The following is a 24,519-nucleotide window of genomic DNA, read 5'->3' on the forward strand; positions in this document are numbered from 1 at the left end:
CATTTGCTGTTTTGGGCCGTAGGGAGTTTGTTTTTGGTGAATAGGTTGGTGAGGTTTGGGGCTTGTTTAAAGGCTAAGATGGGTGTTTCTGGGAAGTTCTCTTTAAGAATTGGGTCTGCTACTAGTATGGGTTGCAATTCTTTGAGGATTTTCTGTCTAGGTTCCAGGGAGGAATGATATGTAATAACTAGCGGGGTGCAATTCGTGGGGATTTTCTTTTTGTACTGCAGCAATTCTTTGCTTGGAATCTGGGTGGCTCTTTCAAAAGTGTGATCTGTCTTTTGGAGGAGTGTCCTTGCTGAATGAAAGCCCCTTTGAGATTTGTGAGGTGATCGAGCATGGGAGTTAAGTGTACAGCCTCTTAATCAGAACTTTCTAGACCTTAAATGCTGGAAGCTGCAAATGAGAAACAGTGGAAAAATCCCTGTTCATACCCAGTTCAGTCTCCCTTTCAGCATCCACTCTCTGCCACTGTGTGATACAGGATACGGGGCAAGATAGATCTAGTCTGACTTAGGAAATGGCAGTTCTTATGTTCAGAAATCTAGGCAAAGGAACTGAGCTACTTGATGATTCATTGTCAGGCATCAACTCCCCCAGCCAAGTAACAGCAGTGGAATGCTAGCCCTCCTCCCCCAGCAGACACTTCTGGTGCTCAGTGGGCTGCTGGGATGTGACTGCACATTACCCTTCTCAACGTGGGATGGCAGAGGGACAGGAATGTCTCTTCTCTGGAAGGCCACCAGCTCACAGATTCGCCTCAACAGCAGCATTCCTCCTGGGCAGTTCAAGGCCAGACGCTGAAATGTTGCCCAAGCTGCCTGAGTAATAGCTCATACTGATGGCCCTTCACAACCACAGGGAGATGTTATGACTGACTGCGGTTTCATGAGATATGTCTCCTACGGTAGGGTCCTGGAACATAGCTGGAGCCACTAAGTCGGTGATTCTGATTAGCACTGTTAGGTGTGGAAGCACCTGCCTGTGATTCACAAGATAAACCCAGCCATTTCACTTAGGAATCCATAATGTCAAAGCCACTCTGACCTGTTGTGGTCTTGCTGAGTTCTTTGCAACAGAAGAATTGCTCTAGTATCTTTCCATTGTTAAAAAATGTGTGAAAACAAAGCTTCCCATGTCTATGAGTGAAAGCAGTAGCACAAGCAAATTGCTTATACGCCTTCAGATAGCCCATTCAGGACTGGTCAGCTAAGCTCAGCTCTTCTTGCACACTGTAACATCACACGGAACATCCATTTGTGACTTGCATGGTTTGTTATGATTAAGGAGGGTTACCTTTCCAATTAATATCATACAGCTCACATCCCTGTAAAAAATGCAAAATGTTGAGGAATTTTGTAGTGAAAGTGTATGTTAGAGTGAATCTTTGTGTTCAGAAGCAGATGAACCTGAAGAGAGCGCAAGTTTTAAAACCACTACCTGAACAAGACTGTGGATAGGTAAGCTGAGACTGTGGAATGAAAGCTATCTAGCTCCAAGTTTTCCTTGGCACAGAGATAAATACTATCCCATGAACAAACAAGAGGAGAGAAAGACGTCTTTCAATGGAAGAGGAAATGAGTGCTGCCTTTCTTCTACATGGCCACAAATTGAAAATATTTGCAAGAACTAGCAGGCTCCAGCGCCTCGTTACTTCTAATAGTGTAGTATTATTACAGTTATTCATGCTTGCTTTGCCAGTTTGTTTAAAAATGTGTTTCCACCCACATTTTTTACGCACTGCAATACCTGCATGAGAACCCCATGTTCAAAACTGCTACAGGCAGAAAAGCGATGGGGGGGGGGGGGACGGCTCGAGCCTCAGGCAGCCGAGAACCAGGCTCTCCATAACAGGGTGCGGGCAGCAGAGCCCCCGCCGCTGCAGCAAGGGAAGTTGCTGGTGCCGGACTCCAGCGTAGGTGCCCGGCAGGGCCCTAGCCCTGAGAGACCGTGCCAGTGCCGGCCTTCACAGGGGGTAGATACCTCCCCCGCTCCACGCTGCCGGGGTGTCATACAGCCCCCAGCTGTGCGCCGAGCGAGGCGGGCCGACAGAAACACCTCAGGAAAGACCCTTCCCGGAGGGGCGGGCCGCCGCGGGCGGGGCCGCGGGCCCACTGTCTTCGTCCGACACCAGCTGCCACGCGCAGGCAGGAGCGCCTGGACCTGGCGGGGGGCGGGGCCCCGGCGCGCACAGCGCCCTCCGGGCGGCAGGCGGCGCTGCGGGCGGCGGAGCGAGGCAGCGGAGCAGGAGGCGTTGCCGACATGTCAGTGCGGGCCGGGCCGGGCCGGGCGCGGGGCCGGGTAGGGGCCGTGTGTGCCCGCAGTCGGGGCGGGCTGGGTTCCTGGTCCTGCCTACCCGGCGCTGCCGCACGTGCCGGGCCCGAGCTGGGCTCGGGGCAGGGGGGGTGCCGGCTGCCGGCCCATCCGCGCACCGCTCCCTGCTCCCGGATCCGCACTTTTATTTCCCCCCAGCCCCCCCGGGGCTGTTTGTGCTGGTGCTCTAAGGCCACCGCATGACGCGGGTTTGGGCGGTGCTTTCCCGGGGCTAAAGGGCTGCGCGGGCCGTAGGGAGTTGGGCCCCGGTGGCCGGCGCAGGCCTGGCAGCCGCCTGCCCCGAGCGCAGCGCTGGTCTGTGGGGAGGGGCCCTGGCCGAGCCCGGGAGGACTGGGTGATCTGCAGGGGAGGGGAAGCCGGGAGCAGGGGTGTGTTAGCAGAAGGGCTCCAGCCCCCTTCCCCATGGGGGAGATGGGTGGGACGCAGCTCTGCGGGCCCCTCCCCGACCTGCGGGCAGAGCCCCACTGTTGTGTGTCCCGCCAGGCGGGCTGAGCCGTGGAGCAGCCTTCAGGGCCTTGCTCTCACCACATCCTGTCCCTGGCCCATGCTCTTTCCCAGCTCCAGTCCTGGAGTCCCACCATGGCACCTGGGGGTGGCTGCTGGGGCAGACGGACCCCTCCTTGCTGGGCGCACAGCAGGGTTTTTTCCACATGCCCGGTCTAATGTGGCCAGTGGAAAGCTACGTGGCCACAGGCTGCACAGACATAACTGGCTGCCGCGCTCTGAGCCATGGAAACCCACACGCTGCAGGGTCAGCTGGGGCTCTGGCAGGGTGAGCTCCTACAGGGTCCCTGGGACTTGATTCATTTGGACAGACGGGTCATCCACACCCTGATGTTCACGGGCTTGGCTGCTCTGGGAATGAGGGTGCATTTGTGGATCAGGCCCCTGCAGTCCCCGTGCTATCAGTCCCTTATGAATCTCCCATTAATGACCTGGAATCTTGTTTCTAGGTGACTTACAGGAGTTGCCATCCACAGCAGTGCAGTTGCTCCAGCACTGCTCAGTCTAGTTTTACTGGAACCCTTTTACCCAGAAGTACCACTCTGAGCAGCGGGGTGGGAGGGGTGCTCAGGAGAGGAACTAGTTAGTGCCAACATGATATGAACACCAGAGACCAGGCTGAGAACCACCAGCATGGCATTGGAAGCGAAGCAGGTTTCAGTTCCTATTGTCACAAGCAGGATTTGGATTTGGAGCCCTTGGGTCTGCAGATGTTGCTTTCAGCATCACTGAGGGCACAGTGCCTGTCTGGGGCATGTGCCAGCCCCTGACCAGCACTGGGGTGGAGCTCCCCCCACCCTGACTGACATTCCTGGTTCATGAGCCAAAGGCTTTTCAGTGTGTTGAATAGACACGTAATTCACTCTTTAAAAGCAGAACCGAGCAGCTGTAGCTGTGGTTGGCTGGGGAACATGTGCTGTTTCCTCCAAGATGCTTGTGAAAGCAGCCTGACCACTACCCGGGTTGTCACTTAGAGCCAGGACTCTGAGCCGATCCTTGAGCACAGGAGAGCAGCTACTGGCCAGCCAGCTGGGCACCAGCACTGCGCAGGGTGAGTGGGCATTGAGCACATGCTCTGGCTGGCAAGCAGAGGCAACTGGGTGTCCGCTGAGAGAGAGATATTGGGATCAGGAACTAGGAATTCCTGAAACCTTTTTCCAGGTCTGCTAGTGAGTTGCCAAGAAGGCTTTGGGCAGTGGGGAATGGAACCATGGGCTTGCCCCACACTCCCTAAAGGTTTGTGCAATTGTCTTTCATGCCTTTTTGCTAAGGCTGAACTTGGCTGAAGCAAACATGTATGTTGTAGCCAGAGGGTTGTAGCTGATCAATGGGAACAGGAATTGGTGCCTCATTCGAACTACTTAGTGCTGGTCAGCCACAGAGGGCTGGAGACAGCAGAACAGGCTCAGAGTTACTCTAAGGCATTATCTGGTCAATTGATCCAAAAAAAGTTAGTGTTGGAGGTGTCTGTGGAAAGAAGGTACTGAATTGCTCCCTAGCACAGCAAGGCAGAACAGGGCCGGACCACAGCCAAATACTAATGAGAAACCTGGTGTTAACTTGGACCTGGGAGAGTGATCTAACCATGGGAACCATCTTCCATGGAAAGCGGTAGCTTCTCCATCTCTTGAGAGCTTCAGGTCCAGGCTGGGTGTCTTTTCTGGTCTCTCCCCTCCCCCCAGTTAAGGCTGACCAACCTGTGACATATGTGGTACAAACGGCATAGGCAGCTTCTGTGTGTGGCACCCAATATGGGGTGGAGAGCAGGGAACACAGTTACAGATATGGCAGGGAACAGAAAGCAGAGCAGTAGATGGGCCAGGAGAAGAGGATTGGGGTGGCACTTGGGGAGGGTGGGGAGGTAATTTGTGGCAGGACCTCACTGAACTAAATTATCTCTGATGGTCTTTTTGCCCTTAAACTCTATGGATTGGAGACTGTAGGTGAAGAACTTGGTGCTGGCTGGCAGAGGGGAGTGGGTTGGAAGAGGCTTTTCCATCCTTGGAAGTGTCCTGCTGCTGACCTAGCTGGTGGCTGAGGGGGGGGCAACAGATCTATACCCCATTTCCTGGGAAAGCAGTAAAATACTTCTTTCCTTAGCTTTGGGCTGTCACAGTACAGAATGACTTGATTTTTTTCCCTGTCCTGCTCCTCCCCTCCACTCCGTAAGCAAGACCATGAGCTTGCTTGCAAAACCATTAGCAGGGGCAGGTGGCAACTGCTCTAGGGATTCACTGCACCCAGGCAAGGGGAGTATAATGTGCAGGCACTCTGGGAGATAGGACCCCTGAATTAGAGCAGTACAAGGCAGTGAGAAGCTCCTGGTGCCTGGATCCAGCTCTAGGTGGGGTGAGGCTGAGAACCCACCTGCTCTTTGGACATCTATTTGTGCACAGAGGGTGGTGTGGAGGCACAGTTGTTATCAGCCTGAATTGAGAACTGCTCAGCCATGGGCTCCTCTTGCAAACTGCCTGTGGCTTCTCTGAGCAAACCAGCTGCTAGCAAGAGGAACTGTGGCTGAAAGGCGCCTTCCTGAAGGGCTCAGCCCACGCTAAGTTGGGCCCCAGTGTCAGTGTTGTTGGAAAGCAGGCTGTCCACTTCCTGGTGTGCCTGTGGGGGGCCAAGCTAAGGGTGGGACCTACCAAGCCTTTGTTCTATGTCTGTACAGGTTTTAAAGCATCTCTGGTGCTGGTGAAGGGTGCTATCTGGGCAGACCAGTGCTGGATAATGGGAAAAAGCAAGCTATACGGAGAGCTTCAGGCTCCAGCAGTCCTGTCCCCCAGCACCCTTTGCTGGGATAGGCTGTGGTCTCCTCCAAGCTCCTTTTGTGTTCAGGGACCAGGGAGAAGTGTGGTTATGCCTGTTACAGTTTGTCGAGGGGGGGAGGTGTTGGGGAGATGGCACTTCCTTGAAGTGGCACGTGGCACCCACAAATTCTGTCCAGAATGCTGTTAAGTTGGGCTAGCACACAGGACGTGTAACCAGTACACTACCATTAGCTGGCATCTCCAGGGGGCATGGCCAGCACCCATTAAAGATGGCAGCAGTGAGAAGGGCTATGTGTAAATGTCCCAGGTCTAAAGGAGTTTGGTAGCTGAGGTTGAGCTGGGACTACCTGCCTCTTATGAAAAGCAGGAAAAGTTGGACTGGGTTTTTTTGCACATGTGGAATGGACTGTGCCTATGTTCTGGCTGCCTGGGGGAGTCCCCCTTGGCTGTGAAGTTTGGCTGAACTTCCCTCTCAAGTAGTAACACGGGCATCTATGAGATGAGTTGGTGGTTCTCAGTCTGGCTTTTCTTGGACTAGAGTCCAGATCACAAACCTGCCTCCCAGTTGGTGCTAATTGAGCTCCTTCGTCTTGGTAGAACAGACTCCACAAGACACAGTCTGAACTCCCCTAGGTGCAGCCAAGGCCCTTTTGTGGCATCCCCCTCCCTTCCAATTCCTGAGCTCAGTGTGGGAGCAGAGGAGCAGACCTTGGGTGGTCACCTCTGCTCCTTATTCTTGTGCCAGTGTGGGCCACCATCCCAATTAAGTTAGTGTCTTCAGGATAATTTTGATCAGTGCTCTCCATCCCAGCCCTCGACAGTGCAAGGAGTGAACAGCTGAGGCACTGCGATGTTTTAAAATGCTCCTCTGGGAATCAAAAGAATTACACTTTTCAGGTCCCAGATGAATAGCAACAGCAAAGGCTCTGCTGATGATTTTGTGCCCATTACTGGTGATGCAAGAGGACAGATGGCACTTACAGAACACAATACTGCGTGTGCTCTGGGCTGTAGGTTGGATATACCTCTGAGCACTTTTGTTCCCTTCCCAACGTAGGCTCTCAGGAACACTTCCTGTCTCCCTTGAGGCTGCTGGGCTCAGGCCAGTGGTAGTAGTTCTTGCAAAAGTTGCTGTGCTTTCCTGGTAGTCAGGTTGCATTGGGCATTGGTCTTTTAGATATTGTCTGCGTGTGCTTACCAAGATACTGTTGCTGTGGGACGTGTGCTGGCTCTCCAACCCATGTAAAGCTTTGCCAACTTGGTCTCCCATCAGTGAGAAGAATGGGATCTGTTTCGGAGATGCTCACCATAGTTCCCCTTCACCAGAGGCCAGAGTTAATGGAGGCCTGTGCTGAACTGATCAACGAAGAGTGGAAAAAGAGCAAAACCTCTCGCATCTACTCCCTCCAGAAGTCCACAGACAACTTCCCCCTGTGCTTGGTACTGATTAAAACCCAGAGGACTGCAGAGGATGCTACTGATGGGAAGATGGTGGAGACCCAGCTGCTTGGGCATGCCAGGCTGTCCCGTGTGGTTGGCCAGCCTGAGAGCTTGTTTATGGAAACGGTAGTGGTCTCCAAGGCACTGCGGGGCAAGGGGTATGGCCGGAAGCTGATGGAAGCTACAGAGCGCTACGCCAGGTCCCGGGGCTTCAGGCATCTGCACCTCACCACTCATGACAAGCAGCATTTCTATGCCCACTTGGGCTATGCCTTGTCTGAGCCAGTGCAGAGCATGGGGTTCATGAGCTCCCTTGTCCCCATGGGATTCCTGGAGATGTTCTCGAGTCCCCTGCACCATGCTAGAGCTCCTATCCCTGCCCTGGCACCTGGGACACCCAGCCCCACTGCAGCCCAGCTCAGTAGTAGGACTTCAGGAGCAAAACCACCTCAACTGCCATATGCCATAGCTGCTGCTCACCTGCCTCTGCCCCCACTGCCCCCACCTCTGTCTCCACCAGCTTGCTTCATGACAGCTGCCATTCCACCTCCTCCCCGGTTACCACCTCCTCCTCCCCGTGCTTCCCCTCTCCACACCACCTCTGCTGCTCTTGGCCTCCCACCCCCACCAGCACCCCGTTTGCCACTACTGGCCATGCAAGGAAGCTCTGCATGTCTTCTACCTCCTCCACTGCCGCTCCCTTCTCTGCCAGGTTACAAGGGTTCTGCTGGACATATTGCCTCCAGTCCAGCAGCAAAGGAGACTTGTGGACAGATGCTGCTGGAGACGCCATATCGTGATCTCAGAGGACTCCCCATCTTCTGGATGAAGAAGGACATTTGAATCCAGCATAATGTGCCAATGCAAAGCTGATTAAATGTTGGAGGGGCGGGGAGGAGTGGCTTACCAACCTGTTTCTCTCTAGTTTTGATTTGTTTACTGCCACCTCCTTTGGGGTTGAAACACAGTTCTTGTCCCCTAGAGCAGGGGTGGACAAAATACAACCTGCAGGCTGAATCCAGTCTGCCAAGGGATTTTGTCTGGCTTGTGGTGAGTCCCTTGGTCCTGCCCAACCCGATGCAGGGGGCAGCCCTGATTGCAGTGTGTGCAGCTGGTCCTGCTGCCCCCAGGTGCACAGTAGGGCTGGGGCAGCGCAGCAGCTGGACTTGCTTGCCCTGAGCCCCACTGGTAGTTCCAGCCCTACTGCCCCAACACTCCCAGCAAGTCCACCCTGCATCCACCACTGGGTGCAGGACCTGCACAGGCAGGGCATGTGGCCAGGCAAATGAGATGGGACTGTGCATGAGGCCAGGATCACGGGGCAGTGACGGTGCTGGGCTGGGGTAGAGTCACGATCCACTCCCTGCATGCCCCTGTGACAGGTGTGGGTTCTGCAGGCAGGGGTGTGTGGGGAGCGGGCAACAGATCTGCTCTGTGCTTGGCTGGGATGGGACTGTGGGCAAGCATGGAGTAGCATCTGGGAGTGGGTGGGCAGGAGCTGGGATCAAGGGGCAGTGAGCATGGTGCTGTTGCCCCGTGACCCCGGCCCTGCCCACCTGCCCTTCCTGCTCCTAGATGCCACTCCTTGCCCACCTGCAGTCTCATCCTGGCCAAGTGCAGAGCAGAGCCATGATTTGTTGCCTGCATGCCCCTGCAAAGGGTGTCAGCAGTGGTGGCCTTAGAGGTATGTACTCAGGTAAATATTAACCCATCACATCTGTATCATAGATCTTTTTAATATTCTTTGAGGGAATTGGATAAATAGTCAGGTGTTAAAATGCAAATAGAGCCACTTCCTTGTAAAAACTTCACCCTCCCGCCCAAAAAAATAAATTTGGGTCCCCTAAAGTGTGGGGCCCTGGGCATTCGCTTTGTTTGCCTTCCCCTAAGGCTTCTACTGGTGTCAGTTCTGTGGGCAGGGGTGTGCAGGGAGTGGATCATGGCTTTGCCCTGGGCCATGGACCCACACTGTCACTTCGTGATTTGGGGGTCTCCATGGAGACTAACCAAGACCAGTGTGGACAGAGTGCAAAATGGGGCCGCTTAAGAGTTTTGGTGAGCTGTCGCATGGTGGGGAGGATGTTGACCTGGCACACAACAGCTCACCACAACATTTAATTTGTGGCTTGCAGGCCCAAATAATTGCCCACCTCTGTTCTAGAGGTCCTCTTGCCCCGGTTGTGCAAGGGGATAAGGCTAGGGCCAAATGGTTCAAGCAAGGCTCCAGTTGATGATTTCTAGAGAGAGTGCAGTTGAAAAGTTGCAGCAAGGGAGGTCTTAAGTTGGACTTTCTCACTAGGAGGGTGAAGTACTGGAACAGGTTACCTGGGAAGGTGATGGAATCTTTATCCTTGGAAGTTTTGAAGGCCCTGGCGGGGATGATCTAGTTGGGGATGGTCTTGCCTTGAGCAGCAGTTGGACTAGATGACCTCCTGAGGTCCCTTCCCACCCTTATTTTCTATGATTCTATGAAACTGGCATGTAAGGCAGAGAAGCATCAAATGACCTACACTCCTGGATTGTCAAGGAAGTGTCTGGCAAGCTCCCTGTAACAACAGCATCAGCTGAGGTGCAAGTCCCAAACTGCTGTGGTTGGAAGATTAGAGGCAAGTTGCCTCCCACTCTGTTCCCATGGGATGCTGAGAAGCATGGCTCTTCTCTGCAAAGAGGCTCTCCCAGGCATGGTCCCTCTGGCCAAACTGAATCAGCTCTTAGCCCTGCTAAGGGATTCACAAGGGAGCTGGGAGCATGTGTGCTGGTAATTAAGATCTGGTCAGTTGCTTTCCCAGTAGCCCAGCTGAAGAACAGGGCTCCTGGAGTCCTGTCCGTAGTCAGATTGTTCTTTTTAGATCATGTATGAGGTGGAGAGGGTCCAGCTTGGCTCCTGACTCCTCTAGTGAGGTGGTGGGCAGGGATGGCAGTTGGAAATAAAAATGTTTGCTAATAAACCAGGGATCTGGACCTTCGGGGGCACCAAACTGGAGCCTGTCCTCCTGGGCCTCTGCCTTGATCTCCCTGCAAAAGAAATGGTATGCAATTGCTGAGCCCAGGATTGGATCAACCTTAAAATCTGGAGCCAGCCCCTTCTATGCTATTGATGTGCACAGATGTCATCTATGTGCTGGGAGCATGTTAGGCTCTGCAGTGACCAATGTATGCCTTCTGTTGTGATCTCTTTCTTAAATCTGTGGATGGAAACAAACCAGCCTGTGCTCCCATGACTGGCTCTGTGGCTTACCTGCCGCAATGCATCTTGAAACTGTGGGCAGTGACTAGGAGACATGAAGGGAGTCAGCAAATGAGCCCCTGTAGATTTATTATTGCTACAATGTGAGGAATTAGTTTTCTGTTGGAGGGAATTGGTGCAGCTCCATTGACTTCAGTCGGGCTCTACCAGGTGTCACTGGCTGGGGATTAGCTCCATGGGTTTGGTAGGCAGGGAGAGGATGGAGCTGGTGAGGGGAGGGGGTCCTTTAGGAGGAGGGCTGATAGTGGGGAATCCAGGTAATAAGCTATGACCTTCACAACTCTGGCAAAGAGATGACCATGAAATGAAAGTCAGCTCCACCCAGTGCTGAGCAGACAACACCCAGCATGGCACACAACAAGGGGCTGGGGGAGGAGGGTGTGTTGGGGAGGAAGGATTCGGGAGGAAATGGGGAGGGGATGGGGAAAAAAGAGGGGACATGGGGAGGGCAGGGGACAGAAGTAGGTGGGAGGGGATAGGCAGGGGGCCCACAGCATTCACTTTACTACTGGCCCCTGGTACATGTGCTTCTGTTTCTAGTCCTCCCACTTTGAAGGGGTCATTGGGGCAGCTAGGGTTATGACACTGCTGTGCAAGTAGGGAACAGAGCAAGGCAATGGGCATGTCCTGCTTCCTGAAACTGGCAAGGGCCCATCCCCAGCTGCAGGGAATGCCCTGTATAGGGCATGTAGCTGTGCCATACAAAAGAGAGACTTTGTCCCTGAAGAGGACTTCTTGGACTCTGGTGGTAAGACCCAGCTGAGTGCCCAGTTGAGTTTGGGTGGGAACAGAGATGGGTGCCTGCTCCTAGCAGAGCAGGGTTTGGCTGAGTACTGCTGCCTTGTGTCCACTGCTTACATCAACTTCGGAGCAGCGGTTACACTAGGTGCTCAGGCCTGGGGAGGCAGGTGCAGCTGAGGGGACCATCACTGCCCAGTGGGTGGCACTGCTGCCTGGCACTTGCAGCACCCCTGTCCTGTTCCTCCTCATGCTGTGTTACAAGATGTTTCTTTGGCCTTGAAATGACATGCTCCTGGTGAGGCGTTTTGGGGCACTAGGCCTGGCTCCATGACTTTGCCTGGTGTGGCAGGGCCCTCTTCGGTGCTCTGTGTCATTAAAGAAAGGTTAGTTGGGACAAGGCAGGAATCCCCTAACACAGCGTTGCTCTTCCTGCTAGCATATCTCTGAGGGGCCTGGTGAATTGGGCTTGCCATGCTCGGGTTCACTCCCACCTCAGCCATGAGAGGAGTATTTCCAAGATGGCTCAGGGCGGGCTTCAAAAAGGGGAGGGCCTCCAGAGCTGGCTGGGGAGAGGCTTTTCAGCCCATGAGCCCTGTTTTTCAAACTTGGGGGTACACAGCCTGTGCCTGGGCAGTTCAGTCCCCACATACCCATTATGGCCCTGGAGAACAGGTCTGAGACCCCTAGTCTGAGCCTCCTGTGCACAGAAAAGGTGCTGAGGTTACTCATGGTTCATGTTTAATGGCACCTTGAGGAGGAACCTGAGCTCATTGGCTGTGCTTGGGGTGTCTTCACGAAACTCAGTGGATGCATGTGAAGGGGACTCATCAGGAGGGCCTGATCTTGCAACGTGCTGCATCAGAAGCACGAGTTTGAAGTGAAACAGTGGCTGCCTTGGCGGTGAGATGGAGCTGATTTTAGTCACCAGGGCCAGTCATGAGAGAGTGACAGGATACAAGTCACCCAGGCATCCTCAGCCAGAGCTGCTGTCCAAGTCCAGCTATCTGTGTCGAGGGAAGACTCTTGCTGTCCTCAAAGGGCTTAGCATCCGGACCATGGTGAACAGACATTAGAAGCTTGGTCCAGCAACTAGGGCAGGGGTCAGCAACCCACAGCACGTGTGCTGAGCATGGCATGCAAGGCCATTTTGCTCAGCACACCACCACCAGCCCAGACTTTAACCAGCTGTTGCCAGGCATGGAGCCCGGGCTGCTCCCAGCAGGCAGCTGGGAGACTGCAAGCCCTGCTGCAAGCAGATCGAGCTCTGTGGGCTGGCTGCAGCTGGGAGGCTGCAAACAACTGCTCTGGGCTCCGCATGTCGGCACTCTGGCACCTTCCAAGGTAGACATTGTGGGGGTTTTTGGCACTCTGGCCAAAAAACGTTGCCTACCCCTGGACTAGGTTGTCCTGAGAACTGGATGCTGAACTCATTCAGGTGATCAGCCTCTCTTGCAGTAATTTTCATTTGTAGCATTTTACAAAAGGTCAGTTTTGTCATCTTTAAAGATGAGCAAACTAAGGCACAAGGTAGATTAAGTGACTGGCCCAAGCTTGCTGTCTAGCAGATCATTGGCAGAGGCAGGAACAGAATTCAGGTCTCCTCAGTCCCAGTCTGCTGCACCATCTGCTAGGTCATGAAGCTGGAGGTTACCTGCTGTCCACTGCCAGCTCAGAGGGAAAGGTTGCTCTTTCCTCTTGTCCTTCAAGAGAATGCTATGATCATTCAAACCAGTCCTATTGCTCTTATAAAATCCCTTAAGGTCCAAATGTTTCATTCTTACCCTGTAACTGCACAGCAGTTAGCTCTAAACTGTAAGTCCTAGAGATAGGATTACAACCCTGAGCACAGGACTTACTCATCGGCGTGATCAGTGCAAGACCCAAGCCCAGGGTTCAGCAGTTGCCAGTACTGAGAGAGGGGGAGGGGATAGGCCCTGTTAAGCCACCACAAGCAGCCTTACCTCCCTAGTTTTACCTCCCAGATGATGATCATAGAGTCCTAGGGTGCAGACAGAAGTGACAATTTTCACCAAATGTGGCCACAGAAAGCAGCCCATACCCATGGCCAGACACAAGTTCTTGGCTGCAGACTGCTTAAAAAATGGCTGACTAGGCAAAAATATGAACCCTTATTGCAAGTGGGTTCAGATGAAGACATTTCAAAACATAGTGTCTTCTGTAACTTGTGTCTGTGCTGCCTGCCATCCTTCAAGGTGTTTTCAGAATTGAAGAGAGAAAAGGGAGCAGAAGGAGTTTGGTCTAGGTTTTTTTCAATCCCTGTTGGAGGGTGGGGAGGGTATACTGGAGGCCCCCCTGTGGGGGCAGGATCTGGTTCACCCACCCCACCTTGCACCACTGGATGGAGAACCCCTAGAATGAGCTCCCTCTGCTCCTTTCCCCCCATTTCACCCCTCCCTTTCTAAAAACAGGGACAGGTGGGAGGGAGGAGGGGCCATTGCAAAGGGGAACCAGCTGCAGGCCCCACCTCCTGCCTGGCCACCGTTTAAAAAAAAAAAAAGCTGAACTTCTTTTTGGTTTGGAGGGTTGTCGTAATTGAGAACAGATTCTGCAGAGCATTCTGAGTTACGGCTGGGAGCTGCACTTCTATCTGCGCCCATAGAGAAGCGGGGCTGGAAAGGACCTTGCAAGGTCTAGTCCAACCCCCTACTTGAGGCATGCTCTTCCCTATCCAAACCATCCTATACAAATCTACTGTTTAAACTCTTAGCAAAATTGCACACTTAACCCTGACATAACACAAGACATAACAGCCAAATTTGCCACTGGTGAAGCATGGGGACCATGCTGGCCAATATCCTGCAGCTGCAAAGGTTGTTAACAATTTGCTCAAGAGAACCCAGAAAGAGGGCTTCATCCCTTGCTACAGAGGAAGGCAAAAACCCCACAGCTTGCACCAATCTGACCATGGGGTAAAATTCCTTCCTGACCCCACATATGGCAATTGGTCCGACCCCAAGCAGAGGGGCAAGATTCTCTAGCCAGGATGTTTTGTCCCAGCAGGAGCATTGACGCACCCCAGTCAAAATCCCAAGTCTTGGCTGCAGCCAACACCCTCTGCTTCTGAGAAAAACTTAAAAAACAAAAGCAAACAAACAACACCCTCTGACACATAGCAGCAGGAGGGAAAATTTTTTCCTCCTGGCCCATGCAGCAACCACCAAAGCTGGTGGCCATGGGCTCTGCCCAGGCACTTGCTGCACAAGGCAGGGGTTGGTGTGGGAGGGGCCTTCCAGCCAGCGCTCAGGAGCAGGAGCTTCTATTCCTCTTCCCTCATCTGGGAGCTGGCCTACTTTTCCCCCTCTGCTGCTTCCTTCCCCCACATTCCATCTCTGCAACCTTGCCTCTTCTTACTCTCATATTTTATCTCACAACTGACTGTGTCTTCTCTGGAGGAGAGGTCATTTAGAAAGCAAGCAGGTCCCAGGAGTGGGGTTAATTAAACTGGGGTCCTATAAATTTACAGGCACAAGAGCCCTTAGGATGAGCTTTGGAGAAGGAATTTGCTTCTTTTCCCCAGGTGCTTCCGTGAACAAGGTGCAGAAGCTCTGTGTGCACTATCCTAGGCTTGCATGCATCTTGAATGATCCTTTCTTTGCTGGCCCTGGGAGAAGGGAACACAGCAGCTCCACAAAGTTGTGGCACCAGCAGTAGGAGTGGCCAGAGAGACACTAGAAAGCAGACTCCTTTCATCTTTTCAAATAGAGTTTCGCCTTCTTTGCCGGGAGAGCCTGTTGTAAAAGCACATTTTGCAAGGAAGCGGGTAAATGCGGTGTTCCAACCCAACCGAGCACCTCCCTCAGATGGCACTTGTTCCTTTTTTGGAACAATTTCAGGTCAACTTTTAACCCAGGAGGTTGCTTCATGATATGATGGGAACCAGTCCTCAGCCTGTTTCAAAACTGAGAGGAGGGCACATTTCAGTACTGTGGGCTCTTACCATAGCTCTGTTGGTCTCCCATAGATCTGAGGGTTGAGAGATGCTGCTGGTTTTATACGTGTGGATTATCAAGGTGCGGCAATGTAAGAAGGAGTTTGTTGTTAAAGCACAATGAAAGGGGATGGATTATCTCAGGCCATGGGCTCCTGAGCTGCCAGCGTCAGACTGAGGTTCCTTACTGTGGAAAAGTGGCTGGTCTCTGAAATTAATGGAAAGGGGACTTTTTATTGAGGATGCTAGACACAGGGACCCTATGGTTCCACCTGCTTTTCCAGTTCCTAGATAGTATTACTTCCGGGTACCAAGTATGGCATGGCCTAAACAGCTGCAGAAGGGACTCAGCCTCTCAAGCCACGGTGATGGCAAAGATACAACAGTTCTTGCCCTCAAGTGCCTTGGAATGGCTGGGTCTCCTCTAAGGTTGACAGAAGGAAGCCTGGATCTTGTATCAGGCTCTTCCTGGGTGTGGGGAAGTCTCACTACCCTCTGCTGCGAGAGGCCATGTACCAGAGAGATGGGTCTGAGCTGGGAGCTCGTCCCTGAAGCTCTGTGCTCTGAGTAAAATGGAATTAGTCCTTGGACTGTACCAAGGCTTCCTCATGCAAAGGCTTCACCTGGCCTCCTTGCACAAAGCTTGTGTGGCTGCTCTACTGGAGTTGTTTCTCCTGCCAGTGAAACCAGCCAGCCTTTGGAATAGAAACCCTTGCCTGTGCTACGGATCCACTCAATCTGCTCTCCCAGTAGGCAAGCGTCAGCAGGATTGATGTACAGAGATCCCACTGGCCAGAGGCTCACAGAATCTGCATGTAGAGATTTTCTTGGGAGGGTTCAGGTGGGTCCTTGAGTTGGGAGGAGACAGTGTGTATTGTTTTAGGTCAATCCGAAGTGCTGGGATATTTGGGGGGAAGGGGATCAAATGACCTGTGACCTCCTCCCTTATCCACCCATCCCCATGTGCTCCTAGTGCCTGGGAAGGGCAGTCGCACAGATGGGCAATTGCACTGACCTGCAGGTTTATGTGCAGCTTGCCAAATGGTAGGAGCTGCAGTACCTTTGCCTCCCAACAATGCCATCGTGGGCCAGTGTAGGAACTGGCTGACATGATAACATGAGCCACTGCGCTTGGGTGCCAGAAGCTCATTGGAGGCCTCCCTCATTAAAGTCATGTGGCTATTGATGTAATATACTCTACAGCTAGTGTCGTGCATCATCTCCCTGGTAAGTTGGCCTGGGATGCAGGTTATGAAAATGTTTTCTCTAGGTGGAGCTTCAAGCCAGCCCAGACAATACCATGACTTCTGGTGTAACAAATGTGAAGGGGATGCGTTAGGGAGCCCAGGAAGTTGGGGTTCTGGTTATGAAGCAGCTGTCTGTGCCAGCCAGCCTCTCTGTAATGCTGCACGATCCAAGCCCTCTAGAGGCTGCCTCTACTGATGGACCAGGGCCTCTGGTGGTCTGGGATCCTTGCTGAAGATGTTTGGGTCACATGATGTCCCCAGGGAAGGCCATTGCTGACCTGCTTTTGGAAGTTCCCGTAGTAGAAATGCTCTTTCCCAACCACATTTCTACACCCATGTACAGGACTGGTGCTCTGACTGGTTACCATAGACTTGTGAAAGAGCACCTGCAACTCACACTGGGAGGGTGTGTCTTTGCCTCCTCCTGTTGCAGTTGGTTCACATGGCAGGATAATAGTCTACTACAGCTGCCAGCTTGGAGTTATGCCTTCAGCTTGAGCTGTGTTTGTGCTTCTAGTGGCATAAATCAAGCTTTGCTAACTGCCTGAGCTGGGGTGAGTAAATGCCCATGGTTATTGCAGGGCTGATGGGGCTGCACAGCGTGTGCCACTACTGCTGAAATGCATGTGGAAGCTTGTTATTGGAGGAGCCCTGGGAAGGGCTGGGTTGCGCCCACGGGGTTGCTGCTACAGGGCACTTGCGGCATTGGCCTGTGCTTGCTAGCGCAGCGTCTGCCTAAAGCACTGGCATGTTTTCATTGGGAAAATGCATATGTGGAGTGGCACAGGCTTTGAAAATAGACATGGAAAAGGTAGGTGAAATTCAAGCAACAAGGTCAGTTGTAACTGAGCTGTGCTGCAGCCCAGGCAGGGTATTTCAGGGGGGATTAGAGCATGTCTGCAGGGTTCTGCGAGGCCATGAGAGCCCAGGCAGCGCATTGCAAGAGGGATTACAGCATGTCCCTGGGTGGTCATGGGGCACCTGAGCCAGACCTCACTCCTAATCCTCTCCCTCTGAAGATCCCAGGATTGCTGGCACCTCCTGCCCCAGCTCTGTGACCCAGACCCTGATTTAGCCAGTGGAAGTGTTTCCATTGATTCTGCCTGAGACTCCACAGCAATTGGAGGAGCTTCAGGGAGCACCTTAGACTGGTTATTTTATTGCCATCTTCCCTCTGGACCTGCACCTTAGGGGGCAGAGAGGGATTGAAGTGTCTAACTCTCTTGCCTTCTGTTGCCTTTGGTTGCCTTGGATAATCTTCCCTCAGGCTCTCTGAAATTTGGGGCTTCACTCCTTGATGTACACACAGGGTCAGCTTCCCACCTTTGCTTCCTTTGGTATGTGGGAAACATGCCCAGCTCTGCTGCTTGGCCTTTCTCAGAGGAAGTGGCCCAGGGTGTTGCAAGCAGAATGCTCTCAGCTGTGTAAGCGCTGAGCCACCAAAAGCTCAGAGAGGGGAAAGAAAGAAACAGTTGCAGTGGTGCCTGACCATGATCAGGACCCCATCAGGCTTGTTGCTGCAGGAGCATAGGGTGAGACAGTTGATGCCCCAAGGACCACAGAGTCACAGGGCATGGGAAGAAGGACAGACTTTATTCCTCATTTTACAGGTTGGGGAGCAGAGGAGACTCCAGAGGAGCCTAAGGCAGCATCAGCTGGAGCGAGCTATCCTGGGCTCCTTTGCCCATCCCAGCCTAACCAACTTGCCTAGGGCCAGAAACAAAGTCTGCAGAGCTGGGAACTGAGCTCAGCTGTTTCAAAAGGTCCCTTTTCTAGCTGCAGTGATAATGGGATGATGCTTGTGGCTGGTATCAGGCTGGAGTCTTGGCCATTTCCCTGCATAGGGGAAAAAAAGGGAAAGTAGGGGGCAGAGATTGGATTTGGTGACCCTTGAGGTCCCTTCCAGCCCTATGATCTATGCTGGGGAGCCAGAAGCAAGGACCCAAGTGGAAAATTCTGCTATTGAATGAAGTGTCCTTCGTTTTTCAGGCAGCAGGAAGCAGTGGAGATGCTTGTGAGCTGGCAAAGACTGGGTTCAGGACTGTTTGGGGACAGGGCAATAAGAGAAATGCTGCTATATATCCATAATTAAGAGTGAGGTAGAGGAGGACAGATATAGAACAGGGCAGAACAGACCTGGGATGTTCTTGCTTAATCCCTGGGAACAAAACTGCTTGCAGCCTCCTTCCCTGCAGCTCTTTGTGATGTCAGTATGACCTCACTTATATGGTTCTAGGCCTTTTCACTGAATTCTGTGGATGGGCCTGTGGCCTTCGTCTGCCAGGCTCTCTTCTGGGGCAGGCCAGAATGGTCAGTCCTATTATGATGGAGAAGGCTTAAGAGAGGGGACCCTCTTATGGATGAGAAAGAGGAGCAATCTGTCTTGCTTTGCACTGTGGTTGCCTGGGTTTGCTAATCTCATTTTGATTGTGTTTTCCTCTCCCCTTCCAGGTCACTCATTCTGAAACACAGCAGGAAGGGCCCCAGGCCAGTCATAATCACAGGGCATCCACCATGACTCTGGTCCTTGTCTTCTGGATCTGTGTCATGCACTGTCTTGGAGCTGCCCAGTCCCTCAGGGGGCATGGTTGGGAGAGACCATCTCCTGACCCCATTGTCCAGGACAAGCCATTTGTTGTGGTGTGGAACATACCCACGACAAAGTGCCAACAGCGATTTGGGGTCACCCTGCCTCTTGGGGACTATGGCATTGTGGAGAATCAAGGCAATGAGTTCCAGGGACAAAACATGACTATCTTCTACAAGAACAAGTTTGGACTTTATCCATACATCTCCCAAGAAGGGAAACCCCACCATGGTGGGATACCCCAGAAAGTCCACCTCAAGATGCACCTAGAGCAGGCCTCATTGAAAATCCGTGAGCTTCTGCACCAGGACTTCCATGGTCTGGCAGTGGTGGACTGGGAGGAGTGGAGACCTCTCTGGGTACGGAACTGGGGCCCCAAGAGATTATACAGGGAGACCTCCATGCAGTGGGTCTGGGAGAGGTTTCCAGAGTTGCCAGTCAAGAAACGAGCCCTCTTGGCAGAGGTGGAATTTGAGGAAGCAGCACAAGCGCTCATGGAGAGGACGTTGACACTGGGGAAGGCGCTGAGACCAGGGGGCTTCTGGGGCTTCTATGGGTTCCCCAACTGTTTCAACAACAACTGGGAGAAAGAGGACAACTACACTGGCAAATGCAGCCTGCTAGAGATGGCACGAAACAACCAGCTCATGTGGCTGTGGGAGGTGTCCACTGCACTCTACCCGAGCATCTACCTTCCGCCCAAACTGCCAGAGTCTGAGCGCCGGCGCTATGTCCACCACCGCCTGCTGGAGGCCTTCCGGGTGGCACGGTTCAACTTGGAGTGGAGCTTGCCTGTGATAGCATATTCCAGGGTCTCCTACAGGCTCTCCCCCAGATACCTGTCTGAGGTAAGTGCTGAGAAGGTGTCTGCATTGCTTGCAGAGGGCTTGGAGGTTAGATTTGCTAGCTCTTGCATTTGTGGAAGTGTGGGGTAGATTATGGTAGGCTTGCACTCCCCACCCAGAGCCTGTAGGGCTGCATTGTGGTGGGGGCAGATGGTATAAGAGTATGCTGGTACAATCCACATGTCAAGGTAGCCATTGTGATTGTTCCTTGTGGTCACCCTCAGTGCCCCTCACACGGCTGGTACTGTCGTTCTATGGCTGCAGAGGGATTTCTTGGGCACTGCTGATTAGGGCTGTGTGAAATGTTGCCAGCAGTTTTATTTCGACGCTGCTTTGACTTGTTTTGAGCTTGAAGCAACGAAATCAAAATGAAACACAGAGCTTCAAAACAGCCTCAAAACCAAACGAGGCAAGTCAAAATGTTTCAAAATTTTTTAAACGTTTTGAGTTTTGAAGCTCAAACTGGGTTTGCCTGAAGGGAAACATAAACTAAAGTAAGGAGAGGGTGAGGGGGGAGGGGTACTCTTATTATTCACTGTGTAGCTGGCCAGTGACTGTCATCCTTCCCTGAAGTCCCTTCCAATCCCAGTGCTCTGGGGGAGGGATGGAAAAACTGCACAGAAGGCAGCACTGTTTGAACTGCCCCGCACTCTGCCTTGGTGTCAGTCGCTGAGCAGCGTGTTCCAGTTTTGCCTGTCAGCAGCTAGGGGTGCAGGGCCCCCGAACCCGGACTCCCCCTGCACCTATCTCCTCGACAGCTGGCAGGCTTCGTGGCCGCAGCAGGGGCTAGCAGGCCTGCAACTTTCACCCTGCTGCGCCTTAACACACACAGTCACCCATGTCACGAGTTTTGCTTGTCCACAGCTTAAGGTTCAGTTTCCCCCAAACCCCTGCACCTATCTCCTTGCAACTTGGCAGGCTTTGTGGCCTCAGCAGGGGCTACCGCCCCTGCAGTTTTGACCCTGCTGTGGCTTAACACGTACAGGCGACATGAGTTTTGCTTTCAGGAGTTTGAGGTGCAGTTTCCCTGAAACCCCTGCACCTAACTCCTTGAAATGTGGCAGGCTTTATGCCCTCAGAAGGGGCTACCATTCCTGCAAGTTTCATCCAAACCAGGCCAGAAATGTCAAAGTTATAGGCTGTTTTGAGCTTCCCCATTATAGCCTATGGGCAAAATGTCAAAACAGTGTTGAAACAGTGAAACTGTTTCGACAAAACGAAACAGAACAGCGGTTTCAAATTGAAACAAAGTTTGAAACGAAATTCCGTTCCATCGAAATGCAAGTCGAAACGGAACAGTGCCATTTGGCACAGCCCTACTGCTGGTGTCTTGCACTCAGGGCGACAGAGACACTATGACTCCTGAACCTTGTGAATGGCAATGCAATTGTTGCCTATAAAGTAACATGCCCCAGAGTGCCAGGGCAGTTGAACCAAGAGTCATATGTTCTCACCCTGGGTCTTACCTCCTAAATCCTGAAGTTGCTTCCCTTGTCTAACATCTTTCTTCTACATTCCTTTCTCTGTTTGGTCAGGCTGATCTGGTTAATACCATTGGGGAGAGCGTGGCCCTTGGTGTTGCTGGTGTGGTCCTGTGGGGAGACAGTTCCTACTCCCATTCAGCTGTAAGTATCCCAGGCAGCCCTGGTGGGCACTAAGTAGTCTCTTCGCCCTGGGTCCAAGGGCCTCACCTAGGTGCTTGGGAACTGTACTAGCCTGTGTGTTTGCAGAGTGGCTTTCAACCCCCTCAGCAGGAATTGCGCTTATTCCTATGGTCTCTGTCTCACCTACATAGTCAGAAGCTGCCAGTACAGTTACCTGTACAGAGAGTGTTCATGGAGGGTTGGGTGTCCTCTGGTTGGCTGAGATGAGCTGGTAGGTTCTCAGATCTCTTTTCAAGGGGCAGATTTGCATTTTTCAGAATCAGGCTTCATAATTAGCACTGGCTGCTGCTTTATGTTGACACCCGGCAGGAAGGCTTATGAGGCAGTAGTCACTGGGGTCCAACTCCCATTCTGCCTCAGCAGTAGGATCCTTGAGCACAGACAGGAGGGGAACAGGGTTATAGTTGTAGAGGAGTTTGTTCTCCAGTGAATCCAGCATCTTTAATGGACTCTTCTTCCCCAGGACAGCTGCAAGAGCCTCTGTGATTACATAACTAGCACCCTGGGGCCATATGTAATGAATGTAACAACAGCTGCCCAACAGTGCAGCCGCCAGCTGTGTCATGGACATGGGCGCTGTGTGAGACGGCACCCTCAGGAGCTTAGTGCCTTCCTTCACCTTGACCCAGAGCAGCAGGCAGAGGACCCTGTGCTGACCAACTACCTGAGCATGGACCAGTTCAGGCATGGGGCGTGGCAGCTGTTTCAGTGCCACTGCTACCACAGGTGGACAGGTGCCAGCTGTGAGAAACAGGTATGGACTGAGCCCATCAGGAACCCACTCTCCATTCTACCATCACAGAGTCAGGATGTCTGTGTTACAGGGCAGGACGGAAACACCTCTCCAAGTTCAGAGGACTGCATTAACTTTGCTTACGATGAGAAGACAGATCTTTGATGACCATGCTGGCCGAAGAACAGTGGCCCCACAGCCTTCAGACTGTTCCTGGGCTGGGGGTGGCGGGGAGGATGCTGCATCTATTTGCTCATGACAGCTCTTTGTTGGATCTGCCAGCTGCTGGTCTGCTGCTCCAAAGGTGCAATGAGAGTCCCCATCCCCTCCCCCAGTAATCAGAAGTGTTTCTGTATACAAATAAAATGATCAATGGTCTCACAACACAGGGCAGGGGATGCCAGGGCCCTTATAGCCTGTCACTGAATGCTTTTATCTTGACTGTCTGGGGCTCTTCCTCCAGTCCCCAAGCCATCTCGTTGTAGCATGCTCAGCCTTGACTCTAGCAGCAGGGAGGGAACCTGCACCCTTTTGTGCTGAAAACACATTTCCCTTTGGCTTGAGGTAAAGGAATAATTCCGCCAGGGGCTCCTCTGAGAAGACTGTTGTTTCCTATGGGGGCCAACACTAGCAGAGCTGCTGGTACTCAGCAGAGTAGAGACAAGCTGCCTCATCTTTCGCTGGCTGTGTTGCAGGCAGTGTAGCTTTACTGGGGAAGTTTGGCAGGGACAATGCTGGAGATATAGAGCAAGGGGAGGCAGTTCAAATGACAGCCAGCTCTGGCCAGTCAGAGCAGACTAACCCCTTCCTCCTGAGGCTGCACAAATGGCCATGACAAAGCTGATCAGAATTTGGGTGAAACATCAAAAATGGGGAATGGAAAACTGTCCCCAGCTCCTTCCCACAGTTTCCTGCCTGCCCCAGGTGCCACCGGAGTACAAATCTGCGTAGGTAGACACTGCTGTGGAGGGACAGCATGAGCTCAACCTCTCTGTGCCGCTTTCTCAAGTCAGGGTGGGAAAGGGCTTTCACAGCAATCCTGGGGAATGTCTTCTGTCACTGTTCTTCACTGATGGGACCAAACCAAGAGCCATAGACTCAAATGCCCTCTATGCTGGCATTTGGTCTCACTCAGAGCAGGACTCGAACTCCTCATTCCCACCTCTGAAATGGGCCAAGACCCACTTGGGCTTTTCACTCCTAAGTCATTGGGTCGTCCCGAGTCTTGTGGCTCTGTTCAGGCAGAGCCAACCTCCTTTCTGCTTTCAATAACGCCTCTCGGAAGCTCGGTGCTGATGAGCTCAGACCTGATGCTTCCACAGCTAAAATTAACAGCTGTCCCTGAGCCAGTCCATGATCTCAGAAAAGGGAGAAGATTTCAGTTAAACACAGCCTGCCAGGATTCAATCTGACCCCCTCTACCTCAGTATACCAATATACTCCTCTTCCATGTTATGTCTCAGCCCTGTGCCCACAGATGAAATTGGGTGGCTGGTTTTTACATGAGTTACAGATTTACGTAATTTAAATAAAACCTATTTAGAGCATGTTCCTTTCCTTGCTAGCTGAACAGAGGCCTTATCACAGCCAGTTTCCCGCACTCTCACTTTCAATGGGGTCAGGCTGGGAATCCTTGAAGGGAGTTGGGACAATTTGTTATGGCTCATTGACTCTAGGAATTTGCACAGATACTTTAGCTTGTAGCTTTATTTACAGGATGGTATGCAGGTCCCAGGCTGAACCAACAACCCCACAAGTGATGGTGTGTCACCAGAGAAGGCAGAAAGAGGTGGGTTGTAGTTTTCTGGTATATAGAGACCACTGAGTTTCAGCATTGTTGGAAGGTTTAAGTGGGGTTTAAGCGTGGTGCCAGTTGTTTGCCTGAAGTGACTCTCACCATCTGTGCTCAGCACAGACAGAACTCCAAACTCCCACTGACAGCAGTAGAGCAGTTTGACCAGAGCTGATTGGAAAAGACAAGGAGGGTGTCTACGATTCACCCAGGCTCTATTCCAGCTGGAGGAGAGGCCATGTTGCCCCCCTGCAGGACTCCCAGTCCTGGTGGGATTCTCCCATTTGTGGGCAGCTGAGGTGATACATCTGGGCCCATGGGTAGCCCTTCCAATATGAAGGCATAACAAAGAGAGTTTCATCCCAAAGGCAGCATGTCCCAGTGGTCTGAGCACACTAGGAGTATCCAGGATGCCCAAATCCCACTCAGACATGAAACCAAGCATGGTTCAGCAGCTACGCCATAATCACACTCTACGTCCTCTCTGAGCAAATGCATTGTTGTTCCTTAGGCCTGTCTGAACAACTTGAACATTAGGAGCTGAAGGCATCAGCTGGAGAGTGGTGTGGAGAAGTCAGACTTTGGCCTTGAATCCTCTGAACGGGCAATGTCTAACTGGGAGGAGGTATCAAGGGAGGATCTGGATCTGGCGCTCTTCAGTGTTGTCA

At 52.5% G+C, this 24,519-nt stretch overlaps 2 protein-coding genes across 7 annotated transcripts; both read left to right on the plus strand.

Annotated features, from left to right (window-relative positions):
* The first annotated feature begins 2,172 nt into the window (after positions 1-2,172).
* Positions 2,173-10,230, plus strand: NAA80 (N-alpha-acetyltransferase 80, NatH catalytic subunit). 4 transcript variants are annotated; one of them, XM_090022296.1, is made up of 2 exons: positions 2,173-2,264; positions 6,880-10,230. In XM_090022296.1, the coding sequence occupies exon 2, from the start codon at positions 6,888-6,890 to the stop codon at positions 7,887-7,889; it is 1,002 nt and encodes a 333-aa protein (XP_089878422.1). In that variant the 5' UTR covers positions 2,173-2,264; positions 6,880-6,887; the 3' UTR covers positions 7,890-10,230. The 4 variants fall into 4 exon arrangements, with proteins under 4 accessions (XP_089878422.1, XP_089878424.1, XP_089878421.1 ...); XM_090022298.1 differs by having other exon boundaries at positions 2,260-2,301; XM_090022295.1 differs by lacking the exon at positions 2,173-2,264 and adding an exon at positions 2,979-3,106.
* HYAL3 (hyaluronidase 3) lies at positions 2,232-23,466 on the plus strand. 3 transcript variants are annotated; one of them, XM_090022293.1, is made up of 4 exons: positions 2,232-2,264; positions 18,682-19,665; positions 21,198-21,287; positions 21,790-23,466. In XM_090022293.1, the coding sequence occupies exons 2-4, from the start codon at positions 18,745-18,747 to the stop codon at positions 22,222-22,224; spliced, it is 1,446 nt and encodes a 481-aa protein (XP_089878419.1). In that variant the 5' UTR covers positions 2,232-2,264; positions 18,682-18,744; the 3' UTR covers positions 22,225-23,466. The 3 variants fall into 3 exon arrangements, with proteins under 3 accessions (XP_089878419.1, XP_089878420.1, XP_089878418.1); XM_090022294.1 differs by lacking the exon at positions 2,232-2,264 and adding an exon at positions 2,282-2,301; XM_090022292.1 differs by lacking the exon at positions 2,232-2,264 and adding an exon at positions 3,821-3,889.
* Positions 23,467-24,519: the final 1,053 nt, after the last annotated feature.

This window comes from Crocodylus siamensis, chromosome 11 (assembly GCF_052110815.1).
Source record: "Crocodylus siamensis isolate JL-2025a chromosome 11, ASM5211081v1, whole genome shotgun sequence".
In the NCBI taxonomy this organism is placed as follows: Eukaryota; Metazoa; Chordata; order Crocodylia; family Crocodylidae; genus Crocodylus; species Crocodylus siamensis.

What these genes read in the sequence shown, in the direction of transcription:
- NAA80 (XM_090022295.1), top strand. Translation starts at nt 3,064, where the DNA reads ATGGAAACCCACACGCTGCAGGGTCAGCTGGGGCTCTGGCAGG. An exon ending in TCAGCTGGGGCTCTGGCAGG is followed by an intron (nt 3,107 to 6,879) that starts GTGAGCTCCTAC and finishes GTCTCCCATCAG; the next exon opens with TGAGAAGAATGGGATCTGTT.
- HYAL3 (XM_090022293.1), top strand. Translation starts at nt 18,745, where the DNA reads ATGACTCTGGTCCTTGTCTTCTGGATCTGTGTCATGCACTGTCTTGGA. An exon ending in CCCCCAGATACCTGTCTGAG is followed by an intron (nt 19,666 to 21,197) that starts GTAAGTGCTGAG and finishes CTGTTTGGTCAG; the next exon opens with GCTGATCTGGTTAATACCAT. An exon ending in GTTCCTACTCCCATTCAGCT is followed by an intron (nt 21,288 to 21,789) that starts GTAAGTATCCCA and finishes CTTCTTCCCCAG; the next exon opens with GACAGCTGCAAGAGCCTCTG.